This window comes from Lingula anatina, chromosome 4, assembly GCF_051362555.1.
Source record: "Lingula anatina isolate TDL-2025a chromosome 4, LinAna3.0, whole genome shotgun sequence".
Taxonomy (NCBI): domain Eukaryota; kingdom Metazoa; phylum Brachiopoda; class Lingulata; order Lingulida; family Lingulidae; genus Lingula; species Lingula anatina.
The window spans coordinates 334,244-350,209 of NC_141770.1; the positions used below are offsets into that span (position 1 = coordinate 334,244).

General features: G+C 37.3%; 3 protein-coding genes across 3 annotated transcripts; all 3 read right to left on the reverse strand.

The window, feature by feature from the left end:
• Positions 1 to 4,650: 4,650 nt before the first annotated feature.
• LOC147762001 (uncharacterized) lies at positions 4,651 to 6,293 on the reverse strand. The gene is made up of 3 exons (XM_087010246.1): positions 5,989 to 6,293; positions 5,441 to 5,587; positions 4,651 to 5,178 (listed from the first exon to the last, which is right to left on the reverse strand). The coding sequence occupies exons 1-3, from the start codon at positions 6,182 to 6,184 to the stop codon at positions 4,976 to 4,978; spliced, it is 546 nt and encodes a 181-aa protein (XP_086866372.1). The 5' UTR covers positions 6,185 to 6,293; the 3' UTR covers positions 4,651 to 4,975.
• Positions 6,294 to 7,905: 1,612 nt separating this feature from the next.
• On the reverse strand, positions 7,906 to 10,754 carry LOC147762002 (CCN family member 3-like). Its single transcript, XM_087012289.1, has 5 exons — positions 10,677 to 10,754; positions 10,251 to 10,295; positions 9,545 to 9,610; positions 8,686 to 8,797; positions 7,906 to 8,354 (listed from the first exon to the last, which is right to left on the reverse strand). The coding sequence occupies exons 2-5, from the start codon at positions 10,252 to 10,254 to the stop codon at positions 8,228 to 8,230; spliced, it is 309 nt and encodes a 102-aa protein (XP_086868415.1). The 5' UTR covers positions 10,255 to 10,295; positions 10,677 to 10,754; the 3' UTR covers positions 7,906 to 8,227.
• A 1,934-nt stretch (positions 10,755 to 12,688) lies between these two features.
• On the reverse strand, positions 12,689 to 15,846 carry LOC147762003 (ectin-like). Its single transcript, XM_087012195.1, has 6 exons — positions 15,515 to 15,846; positions 14,999 to 15,121; positions 14,608 to 14,730; positions 14,008 to 14,127; positions 13,490 to 13,657; positions 12,689 to 12,880 (listed from the first exon to the last, which is right to left on the reverse strand). Exons 3-6 carry the CDS (start codon positions 14,630 to 14,632, stop codon positions 12,762 to 12,764), a joined length of 432 nt encoding a protein of 143 aa, XP_086868321.1. The 5' UTR covers positions 14,633 to 14,730; positions 14,999 to 15,121; positions 15,515 to 15,846; the 3' UTR covers positions 12,689 to 12,761.
• Between the last annotated feature and the right edge of the window lie 120 nt (positions 15,847 to 15,966).

The following is a 15,966-nucleotide window of genomic DNA, read 5'->3' on the forward strand; positions in this document are numbered from 1 at the left end:
CTCTTGTGGGGTCATTTATGACCCCAAAGAGAACCATTGGCTTTTACATATTAGTTTTTAAATTTTATTCAAATGTTTTGCCCAAGCAACACTGACAGGAAAATGTCACATGCATGTGCTTCATGCAACCAGCCAGTGTGCCCAAAACATAGGCACAAATAAGTGATTTGTGAAGATTGTGCTTGAAGTGTTACTAATAGTGCATCGCTGAATCTAATTTCAGTAGCTTTGTTAGAACTTGTTCTCATAACTGGATCTCTCATTTTGACGTTACAATTTTCGGGTATTTCTGAAATCTAAATAATTCTGTCGATATCATATTATACATATATTAACAAATTGTTTGTGTGGATTTTTTTTTTATACACAGCTGTGGTAGTAACATACATGTAGGTTGATTGAATGTGTTCTGAGTAGTATGACTTCCTTACCAGCATTAGGGTATTCCCTACTCAGCAAGTCAGCTAATTATTCTTATTGAAGTTAGCAGGATGCTATCTCAACATAAATCAAAATATTTTTACTCAAAGTAATTTTGTAATGTACTTTTTTCATTTAGTGTGGCAAATAAAAAGAGAAATATTTCTGCAAGTGGAAACTGACAATGACTGTCTAAATACCGGTGTAATGTTGTTCTTAAAATCTGTGCTCGGTTATTTCATGCAATAAAAGTATTATTACCAAATACTTATTACATTAGATCATTATAAAATACTTGTCTTAAATCCTGGGAGTAGTATAGGTGTGATAAAGCCTCAACAGCCTTTTATAATAAGGATCCCTGTACAGAGCACAATGGGGTCATAGATGACCCCACTTGGTCATTTCAGTCAGTAAAATAGCTTGGTCTCTTGAGGGTTAAAGCCTCCAAATGCGGCATATACTGCATTGTCAAACATTTCCGGAAGAGCACGTGCCCCAACTACATATCCATCTTTGGAAGTTGTGTGTTTGCCACACTTCCTTCATGTGGTTGACTAGGGAAGCAAAAAACGCAAGCATATTCAATTTGTATGATCCCATTTTTTGACACCTTGGAGAATACACGCTGGCTCAAAATAATAATGTGCAGTATTTCTTTTCCCCACCGAAGGCGTGTACACTGTGGTGACAATGAAATACTTTGGTCTGCTTATCATATCATCCTATTTAATTTATGATTCTGCTAGTGCACACTGTCTGTGAAGTGTTTTATCAGTAAGAATTTAGAGTACATGTATGTTTTCCGCTGTTTGAAAAAGTGAATAACCCCCCAAACATGGAGTAACTTGTATCTGACTCTCGGATGAAATGTTGTTGATATGATGATTTCAAGATCTTTAAAATTTGCAGACAAGGCGGCTTCTATATAATGGGAGCCAACCGATTTATCCAAAATTGAATCTTTGCGCAGCAGATGACGTCAAACGAGACTAAGATTAGAGGGACATTTTACGAGAGGTGGAGTTAAAATCTGCCATTGCAACTTCTCTCGCGGTCGGACACAAGCTAAGATAGTGTAAAGCAATGGTGATTTGTTGATTATGCCTTCTTTGGCGCAATGCAGCCAAAGTTAGGCGGAAACACTGGAAAAATGTCCACGGATGACGAACGTAACTCCCACATTGATCGTTACACAACACGATTTACAACTGGCGAGAGTAGAAAAGAAAGGAAAGTTAGACTGGATTAGATTGGAAGGACTGGCTTAGTGCTGACCATATGTGGTGGCGACATTACGTTGGAAGAAAGGGACCAACGGCATACAGCCCATACCGACACGTCACTGGCTTCATAGCATCGCCGTATAGACCGTATCATCAACGATCGGGGGAATAATGAAATGTAGGCTTACATTTTACATGTAGTTTAACCGGCATGCCATGAACAACAGGCCTAGTACTACAGTACAGGTACTTGTGAATAATTATCTGTTTACTATTCTTGCCTTCATACAACATGTACCTGAAATTCTGATAAACCTTCCACACTTACTCAATATACAGAATGTTTAGTTGCATTTGGTAAAATTCCATGCTGGGTGGTTAGTTATGATAATTGCAAGTACACGTAAATTTTCTAAGAAATAAAATGATATTTGATATTTTAACAACAACATCTTTGTCCATGTATTTCAGAAAACTGAGTGAGTTTTTTTAGAAAAAAAAGGCGCATACTGAGAGCACCTGTTATTGAACCAAACAAGAATTGTGAGAGTCACATGCGGTCAGGATAATCGGATGGTGTAGATTGCTGGGTTATTTTTACCTCCTGCGTCTTTTAGTTATCATGTTATTTACTAAATCCTGGGTCCAAACTCCACGGACGATTTTCAGGACTACGATTTTTGAGGTTCTTGTCTGGCTGGGCCGTAGCTAGATCGCAGGGAAGGAATCAAGTTATTGGGGATTGCAAGAAGAAAGTGCGTGCGGTAAGTGCGTGAAAAGCACAGCCTCCGCACGTCAGAAGTATCTGCTGCGCCTGACGGGTTTTCGCACGTGTCCCGTGCGCCCTGTGTATGCAAAGTACAAGCATCGTGCACTATGTACGTTATCCGTACTAGGAGTACGAGCAACGCAAGTGGACATAGGGCAGACTTGCTGACTTCCTACGGCTTATGCTCGTCCTTTTCACGTGAGTCTTGCGTGTTGAGATGGTATTTAGGCGGTAATAAAAACGGTGCATGTTTGAGGAGATTATTTTATCCACATTTTTTAAACCTGACATCAAAGGCAGGAATAATGCTTTTTCGTGCATGCTCCTCCTTTTAAACCAACGGTCCGTGCGCATGGAGTGACCACTACTCACTCAGCATGCACGAGGCCCGCCTGTCTACTTTTGCATTATTTTTTTAGAATTCGTAGACCGCACGAAGCGGCTGTTGATCATGTCGAAAAATTTCTAGGTGCTGTCTGCGCCCTCCAAAAAATGCTCGATGGACGTGCTCCTCACGCACGAAATCCCACGTTTTCCCCAATTTTTGACCGTAGACCAGACGTAGATGCCCGAACGTTGGGTTGGGACCCAGGTTTAGATCAGGAATCAACGGATGGCATTTTCGTCTCGGTATTACTTACAGTATCAGTCATTTTCTTTATTAATTAAAAATGTTTTGATTCTGTGAATATATATTATATAGTACAATAGTAGTTTATTAATTTTTTTCCTTTCTCATTCTACTACTGACAGTTTGGAAAATTATAAGATAACTGTTTGTCATGCCGTTTTCTCAGATCATGAACATCAATTTGCGTGTGATTTTGTGTTTATTTGTTGCATTTTTGTATAATTGTCAATAAATTGCAATATTTTTTTATAATTCAACTTTTACGTTGTCCTTTTTTATATTTTCTTTTGCCATCTTTTCTGTCATTTAACTTTGATCTGATCACAATTAAATTAGCATTTTGTGAATGTTATTCATTACGTTTCTATAGCATCATTTTCATAAGCAAATAAATGAAATAATTTAAATTTATAAGCAAAATTAAACCATTTGAAATAGTTGCTGTATATTTGGTGAAATGAAAACTAGCATGAGGCAAATGATTTTTATTTTACTTCTTCATAAATGAAGTTTTATAGTAAATCATTTATAAAGGAAAATGGCTTGTTGTTATGAAATTTTCGTTATTAATTCAGGTCTCATAAAATAACAACATCTAAGTAAATAACTCTCTTGACAACATTGGATGTATTTAATTATTATAAAAGTCTACTGCTTGAAGAATGTATATGGACCTTCTTCAACACTGATCTCTTTCGTTGAAAGCAGAACAGTCATGCCACTCCCATACAGTGGTAAAAGCTGCAAATAAATATGTAAAGGCCATTCAATACGTTTTGGAAAGATGTGATGAAGGCATGTAAATCATTTATTAGTGTTGTGCCAGAAGACAAACATAGCTTTCGGATGTTACTTTTATGGCTTACTAGTAAAATTTAAAAAGGATACGACAGAAATAATTGGGGATATATTGGAAGAACAGGGTAATATCCTAGATAGGGAGGCATGGCATTTGCAAAGAAATTTAACATCCATAACGCATGTTACCTAATTATGGACTATGTCTAGTTGTTAAGGAATTAGTACCGAAGTATAAATTACATCCAACAGATGGTTTGCTATTTAGCCCCCCCCCCCCCCCCCCCCCCCCCCGCCTGCCCCTGCCTTTAGGATTGGTAGGTAGAGGTTGGGAAGCTCATTCCCATCATTACGATTCAGCTTGGCCCAATGTAAGAACTTGGCACACCAGAGGGGGTTATAGGTTGTCACATTTGTCACAACCTCATTCCCTGATGTCACAACCTCATTCCCTGATGAAGTCTGACTGCAAGCAGACAAAATATTGGCTGGTAAGACCAGACTATAAGTATAGTCTACAAGTAGCTATAGACAAAAGAATCTTCACAAGTCTATTAAGTTTGTTAAGCTATTTTCCAAGCAGAGAAATTGCTGCCCTACTTCCTCGCGGTAAACACCTTACGTTGCCTCTCGTAAAACCATACGAAATATTCGACTCCGCGGAGAGATTTGCTTTGATCTCGAGCTTGGTTTGCCCCCATCACATGTGGTTACCCGGAAAGTCAAACAATTTTCAAATTCTTATTTTTGAATAAGTAAGGCTGGTTTTCAACAAATAAGTTCAAGCAAAAAGTTTAATCAACAAGTTTAAAGGTAATTTTATTCATAATATAAGAAAACATAACAAAATGATTTTTCAGCCGCTGGTATTTTGGATAAGTAATGTGTGTCTTTTAACACAAAGTAAAAAAAAAATGAAGCTAAAAGTCATTGGAAAAGTCATCACCAATGTTACGGACAAAAGTGACATTAAATATAGACCTAAAACAACAACAACAATAATGTATGTATTATACAAACTTTTGACGTTTTGGAGGTTCTAGCATAAGCCTTTTAATGGTTAGCAGAAAACAGACTACTGAAATGTCCTTTCCTGTTTAGTCCAGGGGTCTTTCTGTACGTAGCTTATGCCTATTTCGTTCTTCGGTTACGTCTTGCAGACACAATTCTATTTCTTGCGGCACGAGCAGCAGTTTTATAGGCGTGAAAAGACTGGAATTTAAGAACACAGAGTTTAGGCTGGTTGTAGTCAGGGATCCATATCCAGGATGCCATGCCTTCTATTTCATCCATGTCGGCATCGGATCCCACGGCCACCACGCAGATTACGGTTCCTGAAACCGAACAACAGCACTAGTAACGTACATGTATAGCGTCAGCTTTCATGAGGATGGTGATAACAAAGTAAAGAATAGGATCATCTTAATGGAACCGAATTTGACAATGATCAGAACTTAATGCCGTCTAAAAAAAACAGAGAACAAAAATTAAATTATCTGTGACTGACACATGTAGATGTTCTTTTGGTTTATAAGACAGGTGATGCATGGATGCATTTTCCCTATTTTCTATGCTTCGAAACAAATTGAAACTTACCGTTGCTCTTCATAGCATTTGCCTGGGGGACAGGATCGCCCCCTTGATTAGAATGTCCGTCTGTTGTCATCCACACAAGTCGCTCGCCAGAACTACCAAGTTCGTCCTGGCAAAGTTGCAGTCCTTTCCGAGTGTTTGTTACACCTCCTGTAATTATATAGAAATTGGGTAACATTCAGAAGTAGTTTAGATTACTAATTTTCTACCTTCTCGTTGCTTTTTTAAAGATATCATTTTCGCCAAATTATAAATTACGCATTAGAAAAGACTTTCGCATCCCAAGAACCAAACTGAAATAAAATATTCTTCAACCCTGTTTTTTAAGATTGTGCTCTTATAATTAACAATTATTATTCACGTGTGATACGAGTCAAAACGGAAGTTTCATGAAGATAATACATATGCGCTGTAAATAAGTAGCGACGAATACACAATTACATGTATGTATCGATTTCCCGAGTTATTTCTAATGTACGATTTTATTTAAACACAACTTTAGTATCGATCCATTTCAAAAGCTCTGTTTCAACCATTGTGGACGATCGTACCTACTTTCACCACTCCTGCAATTGCCATATCGTTCCCCAAAAAGAACCCGAACGTGCCCAAACCGAAGATAACAGCAGTAACATCTTCGCTAGAGAACCGCACCAACCCGATCCTGTGTCTAGCAGGATGGACGCTGACCGCAGCTGGCGTGTTGTCAATTGCAGAAAGGATGTCCTGAAGGAATAATGAATGCATCAGAGGTAATATCAGTATTATATCAATATTATTTTAACAACAGTATCAGTGTTTGCTGTGTGTAAGATTTTACTTTTAATCTTCATGATCAATTTAGGCTGAAAACCGAAGTCAAATACGCAGTACACGATATCATGATCCGAAATAGAAATACTGGAGACAGCTTGGTACGGTGTAGGACGGACGAGGGAAATTGAAACAAGGGTACCATACAGTGTAATTAACGTATGCTGAAAAAACAGTAATCAATTTAAACATTAGTGGTACATATATGTTTCGCTCCAAAAATTTTGAGGATTACAAGTCACACGGTAGGCCTATCTAATTCTCAAGAGTGAAAAAAATATAAAATAACTTACCCTCGCTGCCTGTACGGAATCGCCCCACTCGGCAGCGTCAATGCTTCCGCTGCTGTCCAAGGCGAACATCACCTTCCAGTAGGGAGGAGAGCCACCCATCAGGGCATTAATGATCTGGTCAATTGTAAGAGCGTCCACGCGCTGGTTTATACACGCCGAGCCCACGACGGTCAACAGTAGCAGTACAGATAGGTTCATCTTCAGTGACGTCAGTTGCGATCTTCCTTTATCACCTACAGGAAGTTCATTGGTGCTTCATGGAGACTGGCGACTTTTTATACTTACCTGTATTTACTTTGCCCCATTAAACAGTAGTTAAACTCATTTCCTCGTACCCTGGAGGTACACCGGGAACAGCGCCATTTTGAATGTTATTTCAGTAATTATAGTCTCGAGACTGTGTTGATAGACATTTAATTTTATTTCAGATTAAATGACTTTTTGTACATGTCAAAATTACCTTGTTTACCAAACATTTTTGACACGTGCTTTGTGCTTTATTGAGGAAGTTAGATTGAACCAATCAGAAATCACCGTCAGGAATGTTTGGGCTCCTAGTTTCAAAACGACAAAAAGAATCAAGACCTTGTTCATCCCAAAAGGGGCCTCGTGACGCGAGCCAAAGAGACATGCATCTATATTTATATACGTGTATCTAAATTTTACTCTGATACAGTATTTCTACGTAAGCGAACAAATTGAATAATTTCCTTAAAGCCTCCAATTGCATCATACACTACATTGGCAAACATCTTTAGAAGTTGAGTGTTTGCGACACTTCCTTCAGGTGGTTGACTAGTAAATATATATATATATATATATATATATATATATATATATATATAATTTGTCATTGACCCCATTTCTTGACACCTTCGGTAATACACACTGCCTCAAAATGATTGCGTTTGTGCAGTAAATTTCTTTAATTAATAATTTTACTATTCTATTATATAAGTGTTTTTATTCGTGAAAATTTTGAGTACTTGTAAGTTTTCTGCAGTTTACAAAATGAATGGCTGCACAAATCAGGGGTTATTAGAACTTGATTCTCGGATGAAATGTTGTTGATATGGTGATTGAAAGATCTTTAAAATTTGCAGACAAGGCGGCTTCTCTATAATTTGAGCAGGAACAAAATGTGAGCTTACGGTATAAAATGAACAACCTTAGACTAAGAGCCACCGGGCTTACGTAGATTCTTTGTAATAAACTATATCACTGAGACGGAAAAGGAGGAAAATCGCTTCCAGAACTATATGCTCTCCTTAATGAACAAAAGAAAATTATGAATATTATATTTAAGTCGATATATACAAAACAAAAAAGGAAATGCGGTATACAAAAAGATTGATCAAAATAATGCGGACGACAACAGTGACAAATTCTGAGTTAACTTTATACATTTGGAGAGTGCATGAGTATTTAAGTGCGTTTATACAAATGTCACTCTGTTTTCATAAATGTTTTTATTTACAGATCTGATTTAATATAAACTTCCAGTTACACTTAGGCTATCTGTGCACTGACTTCAATGTAAGAAATCATGAATGTTATTAATTTCTCTCCTTATGTGTATCTATATGTGTACCAGAATACTTTCTTTCCTATTCTTGCTTTCATTAGAAAAACATCGAACTTAAACACTAAAAGATGCCCTGAAACAACGAGTATGCTGACCAAGTCAATCTTCAGTGTAGTCATCCGGGTATTTGATGGTGTAGTTCCCGGGACACGTGGGGGTGGGGCAGCAGGTCCCGGGGGCTGGCGGCAGGAGAGAGCAGGCTGGTGGGAGTTCCCAGTACAGGCACCTGCATGGACAACAACAAATAGAACAGAAGACAGGGATAAAGGTATGTGCTGGACTTGCTTTAATCAGTACAGTGAGTGATAAACACAAATCAATTTACAAACTCCGAATATCATTCATTCTACTGTGTTTAATGCAATAAAGAGACATGAAGTGTTTCCGGACAAAATATGCTTTTACTAATGCCCTTTTCATCTTTGCCGTGTAAGGAAAAATTTTTGTACTAATGTTGCCTTCTTTGTTTTTATGTCATCTAACATATTTTTAAATAGTTTGTTTAGAAACACATCCACAAACCAGGCTGATATCTACTCCCTTATGTTGACGCTTACCTGTTTACGCATGCGTACTGGCCGTCACGTCCGCACACACATTTATGTTGACAACCATCATACCATTTATGTCCTTCGTCATATAATGTTCCCTTGTACATGCACTTCCTCGCTTGAAAATGTGAATGGTGTTTTTATTATTTTCACATCAACAGATTTAAAGGTACATACGAACCGAGCATCGGTGGAGCGTGGATTCCCAGTAACACATGTAAACCACTTCTACTAGATTCTTATATGACTCAAATAAATTTGACATGCCAAGGGATAAACTGAATAGATCACTCGATCAGCCATAAAAGACCTTTAGACTGCTCCTTTCTTTAAATTTATGGTTGTAAATTTAACCTACTTCCGTGACCTACTTTCCTGCCCCATTGGCATTACAGCTTAGAATACCAGCAGAAAAATCTGTTCAAACATCATTTTCGGGTAAAATTAAACAATGCCTTTTGGTAATTCTCTTAGTTATACTACTTGAAACTATATGCTGGCATTTGGTTGGTTTCTGTGAGAAAAAATTGACTTTGTACGTATCTTTAAACCTGAATTAAAGGCAAAAAAACGTTTGTCACATCACCGGTATGGTGTATCATCAGCAGAGGGACACATGTTAGAATCCGCTTACACTGGGCGTTTATTACCATTCGTTCATCATTGACGCCCTTCCCAACTCAGTCACTTCTTTCTTTACTGGTTCGTTTATTCTTCTCTTTTTGTTAAAAGCATGGAAATACATACTATACACACTGTCATATGCTGCAATCGCATGCTCTTTCTTACATTCCTTATACCATTCATTTCAATACATTCGTCACCACTTTATGAGATATACCAACAAAGGCCTAGCAGTACTTACATGGTGTTACAATGGAGGCTGTTGCTGGGGAAGCAGTGGAGGTTGCTGCCAAGGTTGTCTGAGATACTAATGGGTACAGATACAGGAAGATAATTAATGTTATAAGTTGTATACAGAATAGATTCGCGCATACAGAACTACACAGACGTGCATCAGTATCTATGTACAGCATACTGACGTACATGTAGGTCATTTTATTGAAATCCAATTTAACATACAATACACGTCAAGAATTCAAGTAATAATATGATGAGATTGCAGTGGAAAGAGACAGAGAGTTCTAAAATATTACTTCTAATTACCTCCGCCAAGAAGGTTATGTTTTCACCCCTGTTTTTCTGTTTGTTTGTCTGTCATCAACATAACTCCACAAGTTATGGACCGATTTTGATGAAATTTTCAGGGTAGCTCAGAAATGGGTCAACTTAGAAGAGATTAGTTTTTGGTGGTGATCTGGATCAATAATCAATCAATAATCAATAATAATAAAAAAATTGCTGCCTTGGCGAAGGTCAGCGCTCTCGGAGTGCTTTTCTAGTTCTATTTTATAATAATGTTTTTCGTAAATCTTAAATAGCTTTATCTGGATGTTGCCAACTTCTATCTTTTTACGTTAATTTCAATCTTAACTGCCCCGCTGATAAAATGAAAATCTGTTAGTAAATCCTGGCGAATTAGTATTCATTTTCTAAGATGTAACACCTACCCATATCCGCGGTCCAGGTGGGCGCAATGGATGTGGTGGTGCCATCTATCGACAAAAAGTTAAGTTTTGTGATAACCACAGAATAATGTAACATGATCCGCAATTATAGAAAGCTCTGCACAGAAATGAGTGGAAGAATCAGTGAATAAAGATAAAAGACTTTTTTATACTGTGGGAAATAAGATCAGAATAAAATACGGATAACTGGAACTCTTCCTGTATGAACAGAATTAGACCAGTGAAAATGCTTTCAAAAGTCTATCACTCACAAGTAACGCCACCTGCCACGTTATTTATTCTTTGTTCATTTATTTATTTTAATGAATTTATTCATTTTAATGAATTAAAATTTTACAGGTATGTATCGCAAATAATATACAAGTAGACTTTGCCTTTGAAAAACAATAGGCTGTAGGCCTGACGTACCTTGAATGCACTGAAGCTTCTTGCAGCACTGGCCTGTGCTCGAGACCAGAGAACAATTTGGGGGAATCACTGGAAATGACGGGCACCTGCAACGATATGAATACCACTTTTCGTTCGTAGCAGGATATTTCCAGAGCCGTTTTGTGATGTAATTATGGTCATGGGAGATAAAAATCATAAAATCCTATATATGTATAACTAAATCAAAGTTTATTTCTCTTTTATGTGTTAAGTAAGATGGAACAGACCTTTTCGTTTGTGGAAGCTTTGCAATATGGAATCTAATTTTGGTCTTTAAAGTCTTTAAAGTTAATTTTACTATTTAGCATTTGGTCTTTAAAGTCTTTAAAGTTAATTTTACTATTTAGCATTTGCACATACTTTTATACTGAAGAAAGAATCTACAAGGGGAGGGCACCTTCATGTACAAATATATTACTATTTGCATTATAATTAATGTTTTTTAATAATAAAAATTAATAAATAAAAATAAAATATAAAGATTTCTAATAAACCACACAAGTTCATGTCATGGGTGAGAGTCTGTACTTACATCCTGCTGCAGTGGTAGATGCCGAGTGTGTCGTCTTCACAAAGACAGTTGTAATTAATAAAACTAAAAAATAAAGACTTCTAATAAGTTCATGTCATGGGTGAGGGTCTGTACTTACATCCTGCTGCAGTGGTAGATGCCGAGTGTGTCGTCTTCACAAAGACAGTTGTAATTAATAAAACTAAAAAATAAAGACTACTAATAAGTTCATGTCATGGGTGAGGGTCTGTACTTACATCCTGCTGCAGTGGTAGATGCCGAGTGTGTCGTCTTCACAAAGACAGTTGTAATTAATAAAACTAAAAAATAAAGACTACTAATAAGTTCATGTCATGGGTGAGGGTCTGTACTTACATCCTGCTGCAGTGGTAGATGCCGAGTGTGTCGTCTTCACAAAGACAGTTGTAATTAATAAAACTAAAAAATAAAGACTACTAATAAGTTCATGTCATGGGTGAGAGTCTGTACTTACATCCTGCTGCAGTGGTAGATGCCGAGTGTGTCGTCTTCACAAAGACAGTTGTAATTAATAAAACTAAAAAATAAAGACTACTAATAAGTTCATGTCATGGGTGAGGGTCTGTACTTACATCTTGCTGCAGTGGTAGATACCGAGTGTGTCGTCTTCACAAAGACAGTTGTAATTAATAAAACTAAAAAATAAAGACTACTAATAAGTTCATGTCATGGGTGAGGGTCTGTACTTACATCCTGCTGCAGTGGTAGATGCCGAGTGTGTCGTCTTCACAAAGACAGTTGTAATTAATAAAACTAAAAAATAAAGACTACTAATAAGTTCATGTCATGGGTGAGGGTTTGTACTTACATCCTGCTGCAGTGGTAGATGCCGGGTGTGTCGTCTTCACAAAGACAGTTGTAATTAATAAAACTAAAAAATAAAGACTGCTAATAAGTTCATGTCATGGGTGAGGGTCTGTACTTACATCCTGCTGCAGTGGTAGATGCCGAGTGTGTCGTCTTCACAAAGACAGTTGTAATTAATAAAACTAAAAAAATAAAGACTACTAATAAGTTCATGTCATGGGTGAGAGTCTGTACTTACATCCTGCTGCAGTGGTAGATGCCGAGTGTGTCGTCTTCACAAAGACAGTTGTAATTAATAAAACTAAAAAATAAAGACTACTAATAAGTTCATGTCATGGGTGAGGGTCTGTACTTACATCCTGCTGCAGTGGTAGATGCCGAGTGTGTCGTCTTCACAAAGACAGTTGTAATTAATAAAACTAAAAAAATAAAGACTACTAATAAGTTCATGTCATGGGTGAGGGTCTGTACTTACATCCTGCTGCAGTGGTAGATGCCGAGTGTGTCGTCTTCACAAAGACAGTTGTAATTAATAAAACTAAAAAATAAAGACTACTAATAAGTTCATGTCATGGGTGAGGGTCTGTACTTACATCTTGCTGCAGTGGTAGATGCCGAGTGTGTCGTCTTCACAAAGACAGTTGTAATTAATAAAACTAAAAAATAAAGACTACTAATAAGTTCATGTCATGGGTGAGGGTCTGTACTTACATCCTGCTGCAGTGGTAGATGCCGAGTGTGTCGTCTTCACAAAGACAGTCGTAATCACAACCATCACTCCAAGTCTCCCCTGTCTTGTAAACACCGCCCTTATAGTAACACCCCACTAAATGACAGGATATATGTTAATTACTTGTTATTTTAAATTTAAATTTGATGTTAACTTTCATCTCGCATACACTTCTATTTCATTAAATTTTGACTTCATTGTACAAGTTATTATGTATGTTATTGCCAAAAAGGATGACAACTTTGTCCAATAATTTCCCATTAAAATTGGTGCAAATTTTTTTTTTTTTTTTTTTTTTTTTTAATATATGTCGAAATGTTTGGCAAATACCTTGAACGGCCAACAACTACCGCTACTAAACCACACCAGGTCAAGGCGTTCCACTTTAAACAGGGCGGCCATTGTCTTAACTCTTTCAATTTTATTTTTTAGATAATCATTACTAATGTCCAATCTGACTTTTTATCTTATCCATAAATATCTTTTTATAAACATAAAAATTATAGCAATAATGTATGTGACCGTGATCAGTCGACATGTCTTACGGAAAATGACATCTAAAAAGGAGCAATTGCAGGAAAATTGAATCTCGAACTGCAAACCGAAATTGTCGACAAGCACAAATTGTAGAGTGATGTGTTTCGGCCTTGCTTGAACCAAACACGCAAAGAAATTCTCCTTTTTAGATAGGTTACTAGTACATACCACATTTCTGGATGTTACAGTTCTGGTACTCCCTGGCAGAACCCACGCACGGGTCGCCGCCATTGGCTGGAACGGGGTTGTCACATGATCTGTGACGCCACCTCGTGCCACCACCACATGACCTGCTACACGTGCTCCAGTTACCGAACTGCGACCAGCCGCCATTAACTTTAATGTAGGAAATAAGTCGCCTTGTGAGAGTGTCACACTCACTGTGCAATTGTTAGTGTTAGTTTTTTTATCAGTTACCATGTTATATTGACATCTGATCTTGCCAACCAAAGTCAAAAACTGCCTCCTGTTTTACAAGAGCATTGTTCATGCAATGGAACATTAGTCGACTTTCACCTTATTTCACTATTTTCAACCTGTCAGGCAAACGTTATCGCGGTTTTTAAGAGCTAATTAAACCGCACCTAGAAATGTTCCAAAAATCCACAACTGTTCAGAGGTGCGCTTTTGGAAGGTAACAATTTTCATCTTTAAGCCATGTCAGATTTTAAAGTAGCTATACTTACTTTTCTGAATGTCACAATGTTTCCCCGTCCACCCGTCATTGCAGTGACATATGTAGTCAGAGGGAGATGTAGCGTTACAACTGCCGTGAATACAGACCTGGCCTTCACAGGGATCTGTTGCTAAAAGAGATGGAACACTTGTTTTTACAAACATGCCATGTCTCCGGCAACCAAGAATCAAAGTTATATTTTATTCGTTGTTTGGAAGAAATAAAAAAGGGCAAAGCTGTCGCAGATCGTTTACGAAAAAATATCTTAAACTCCATATTTCAGCCAAGTGTGTTTTGAGAGACAATTTCGCCCCTTGTGTTTGCCCTTCTATACGTACACGTACATGTATTTGTAAAATGGATCTACCTATACACTCGCAGTATAACCAAAAGTGTTTTAATGCATACTCCCTATATGTATTTCCCCAACTGAATTTTGGTGAAGTGATTTGTGTCAATCTTCCCCTGTTTTAATAAACTTTTACATATATAGTGCCCTCGAAATAGAGGGCATTGGTGTGTATTGCTGGCAACAGAAATGTACTGATACGCCTTTTCAATGAAAACGTGACCATTGGCATAGAGCAGTAGTTAACGCGTCCTTAGTTACCTGTACATGTATGGTTATCCGCCATCAGTTGGTACCCTGCTGTACACTGACACTGGTAACTGCCCGCCGTGTTAGTACACGTGTGAGCACAGCCGCCATTTTTTGTTTGACATTCGTCAATATCTGCATATAAAATATGATAACATTTTGCTTAATTACTTGATATTCACTTATTCATGTCACACAAGAGCTTGTTTATTAAGTGTATATTATCAACAAAATACAGAAATTATCTTGGCTTCAGCGTCACTTTTATTTGCCCATTAACATGGTTTCCGAATTAATCAAAACACAAAACTGTAAATGGCCAAATTTAATAACACGTTATGGCCAAACAAATAATTTATAATAATAATATAAATATCCGTCTAGATGTATCTATTTTGTTTACCTGTGCAGGTGTGATTATCAACATGAAGTAAATATCCCTGGGGACAGGTGCAGAGATAGCTCCCAGGTGTGTTAGTACACAGATGACTACAACCCCCGTTATTGCTTCCACACTCGTTGATATCTGGAGACATTGAACATGTTTTATACTTCGTCTAGAATGATACATGTATTTCAGAAAGTGACATAACGTTTCATAAAAACACCAACCCTGAAAACTTGTGCTAGTTTCTACTCAGATAAACCATGGAAGTAAAACTCCCAGGATATATTGGTATAGGCCTAATATAACACCTTTTATACTTCGCTTAGAGGGATATTTCAGAAACTGAAATAACGCTGAAAAAAAAACCACCAAGTCTGAAAAAATGTGCCAGCGTTAAATTGTCCAGGCACCTGTATTTCGCTGGCTCTTGTCACCCTTAATTATATTTAGTTTCTAGAAACACTCAGATATACCATGAATAATATAATATAATATAATATAATATAATATAATATAATATAATATAATTACCGGTGTCGCATCTCTGTCCTTGGTAACCAACTTCGCATGTGCAGGCATCGGGTTTGGTGCATGTACCGTGAACACAGCCAGGAGAGCAAATTGCTGAAATATTTTATATTCACAGAACATTTCAATAGATACTATATAAAACATGATGATATCCAGCACTGCAGAATTCTTGCAAATAAAGACCAACATTCGGTAAAAATCAATGCTATACCAACTCAAATGTTCAATTTATCACCTAGTGCACAAGTAATAGTGTAGATGCCGACAGCACATATCCTCCAATGTCTTATTCCTAAAGAGCATCAACCACAGACCCATAGCCAGCAATTTCTAAAGGAGGTTCTTTTTCGGAAAAAAGTGAACCTTTTAATATGAAACCTTGATGTTCCTAGATAAAATTTTACCCAGAGCGTACTTTTTCCCAGCAAAAGACCCCCCCCCCCCCTGGCCAG

Excerpts from the sequence above, each read along its gene's own strand:
- LOC147762001 (XM_087010246.1), bottom strand. The coding sequence starts at position 6,184 with ATGCATTCATTATTCCTTCAGGACATCCTTTCTGCAATTGACAACACG. Across the intron at positions 5,588-5,988 it reads TGCAGGAGTGGTGAAAGTAG|GAGGTGTAACAAACACTCGG; the intron begins GTACGATCGTCC and ends ATATAATTACAG. Across the intron at positions 5,179-5,440 it reads AAATGCTATGAAGAGCAACG|GAACCGTAATCTGCGTGGTG; the intron begins GTAAGTTTCAAT and ends GTTCGGTTTCAG.
- LOC147762002 (XM_087012289.1), bottom strand. Across the intron at positions 8,798-9,544 it reads AGCCTCCATTGTAACACCAT|CGAGGAAGTGCATGTACAAG; the intron begins GTAAGTACTGCT and ends CACATTTTCAAG. Across the intron at positions 8,355-8,685 it reads CAGTACGCATGCGTAAACAG|GTGCCTGTACTGGGAACTCC; the intron begins GTAAGCGTCAAC and ends TTGTCCATGCAG.
- LOC147762003 (XM_087012195.1), bottom strand. The coding sequence starts at position 14,632 with ATGGCGGATAACCATACATGTACAG. Across the intron at positions 14,128-14,607 it reads GGATAACCATACATGTACAG|CAACAGATCCCTGTGAAGGC; the intron begins GTAACTAAGGAC and ends CATCTCTTTTAG. Across the intron at positions 12,881-13,489 it reads CTGTAACATCCAGAAATGTG|TGGGGTGTTACTATAAGGGC; the intron begins GTATGTACTAGT and ends CCTGTCATTTAG.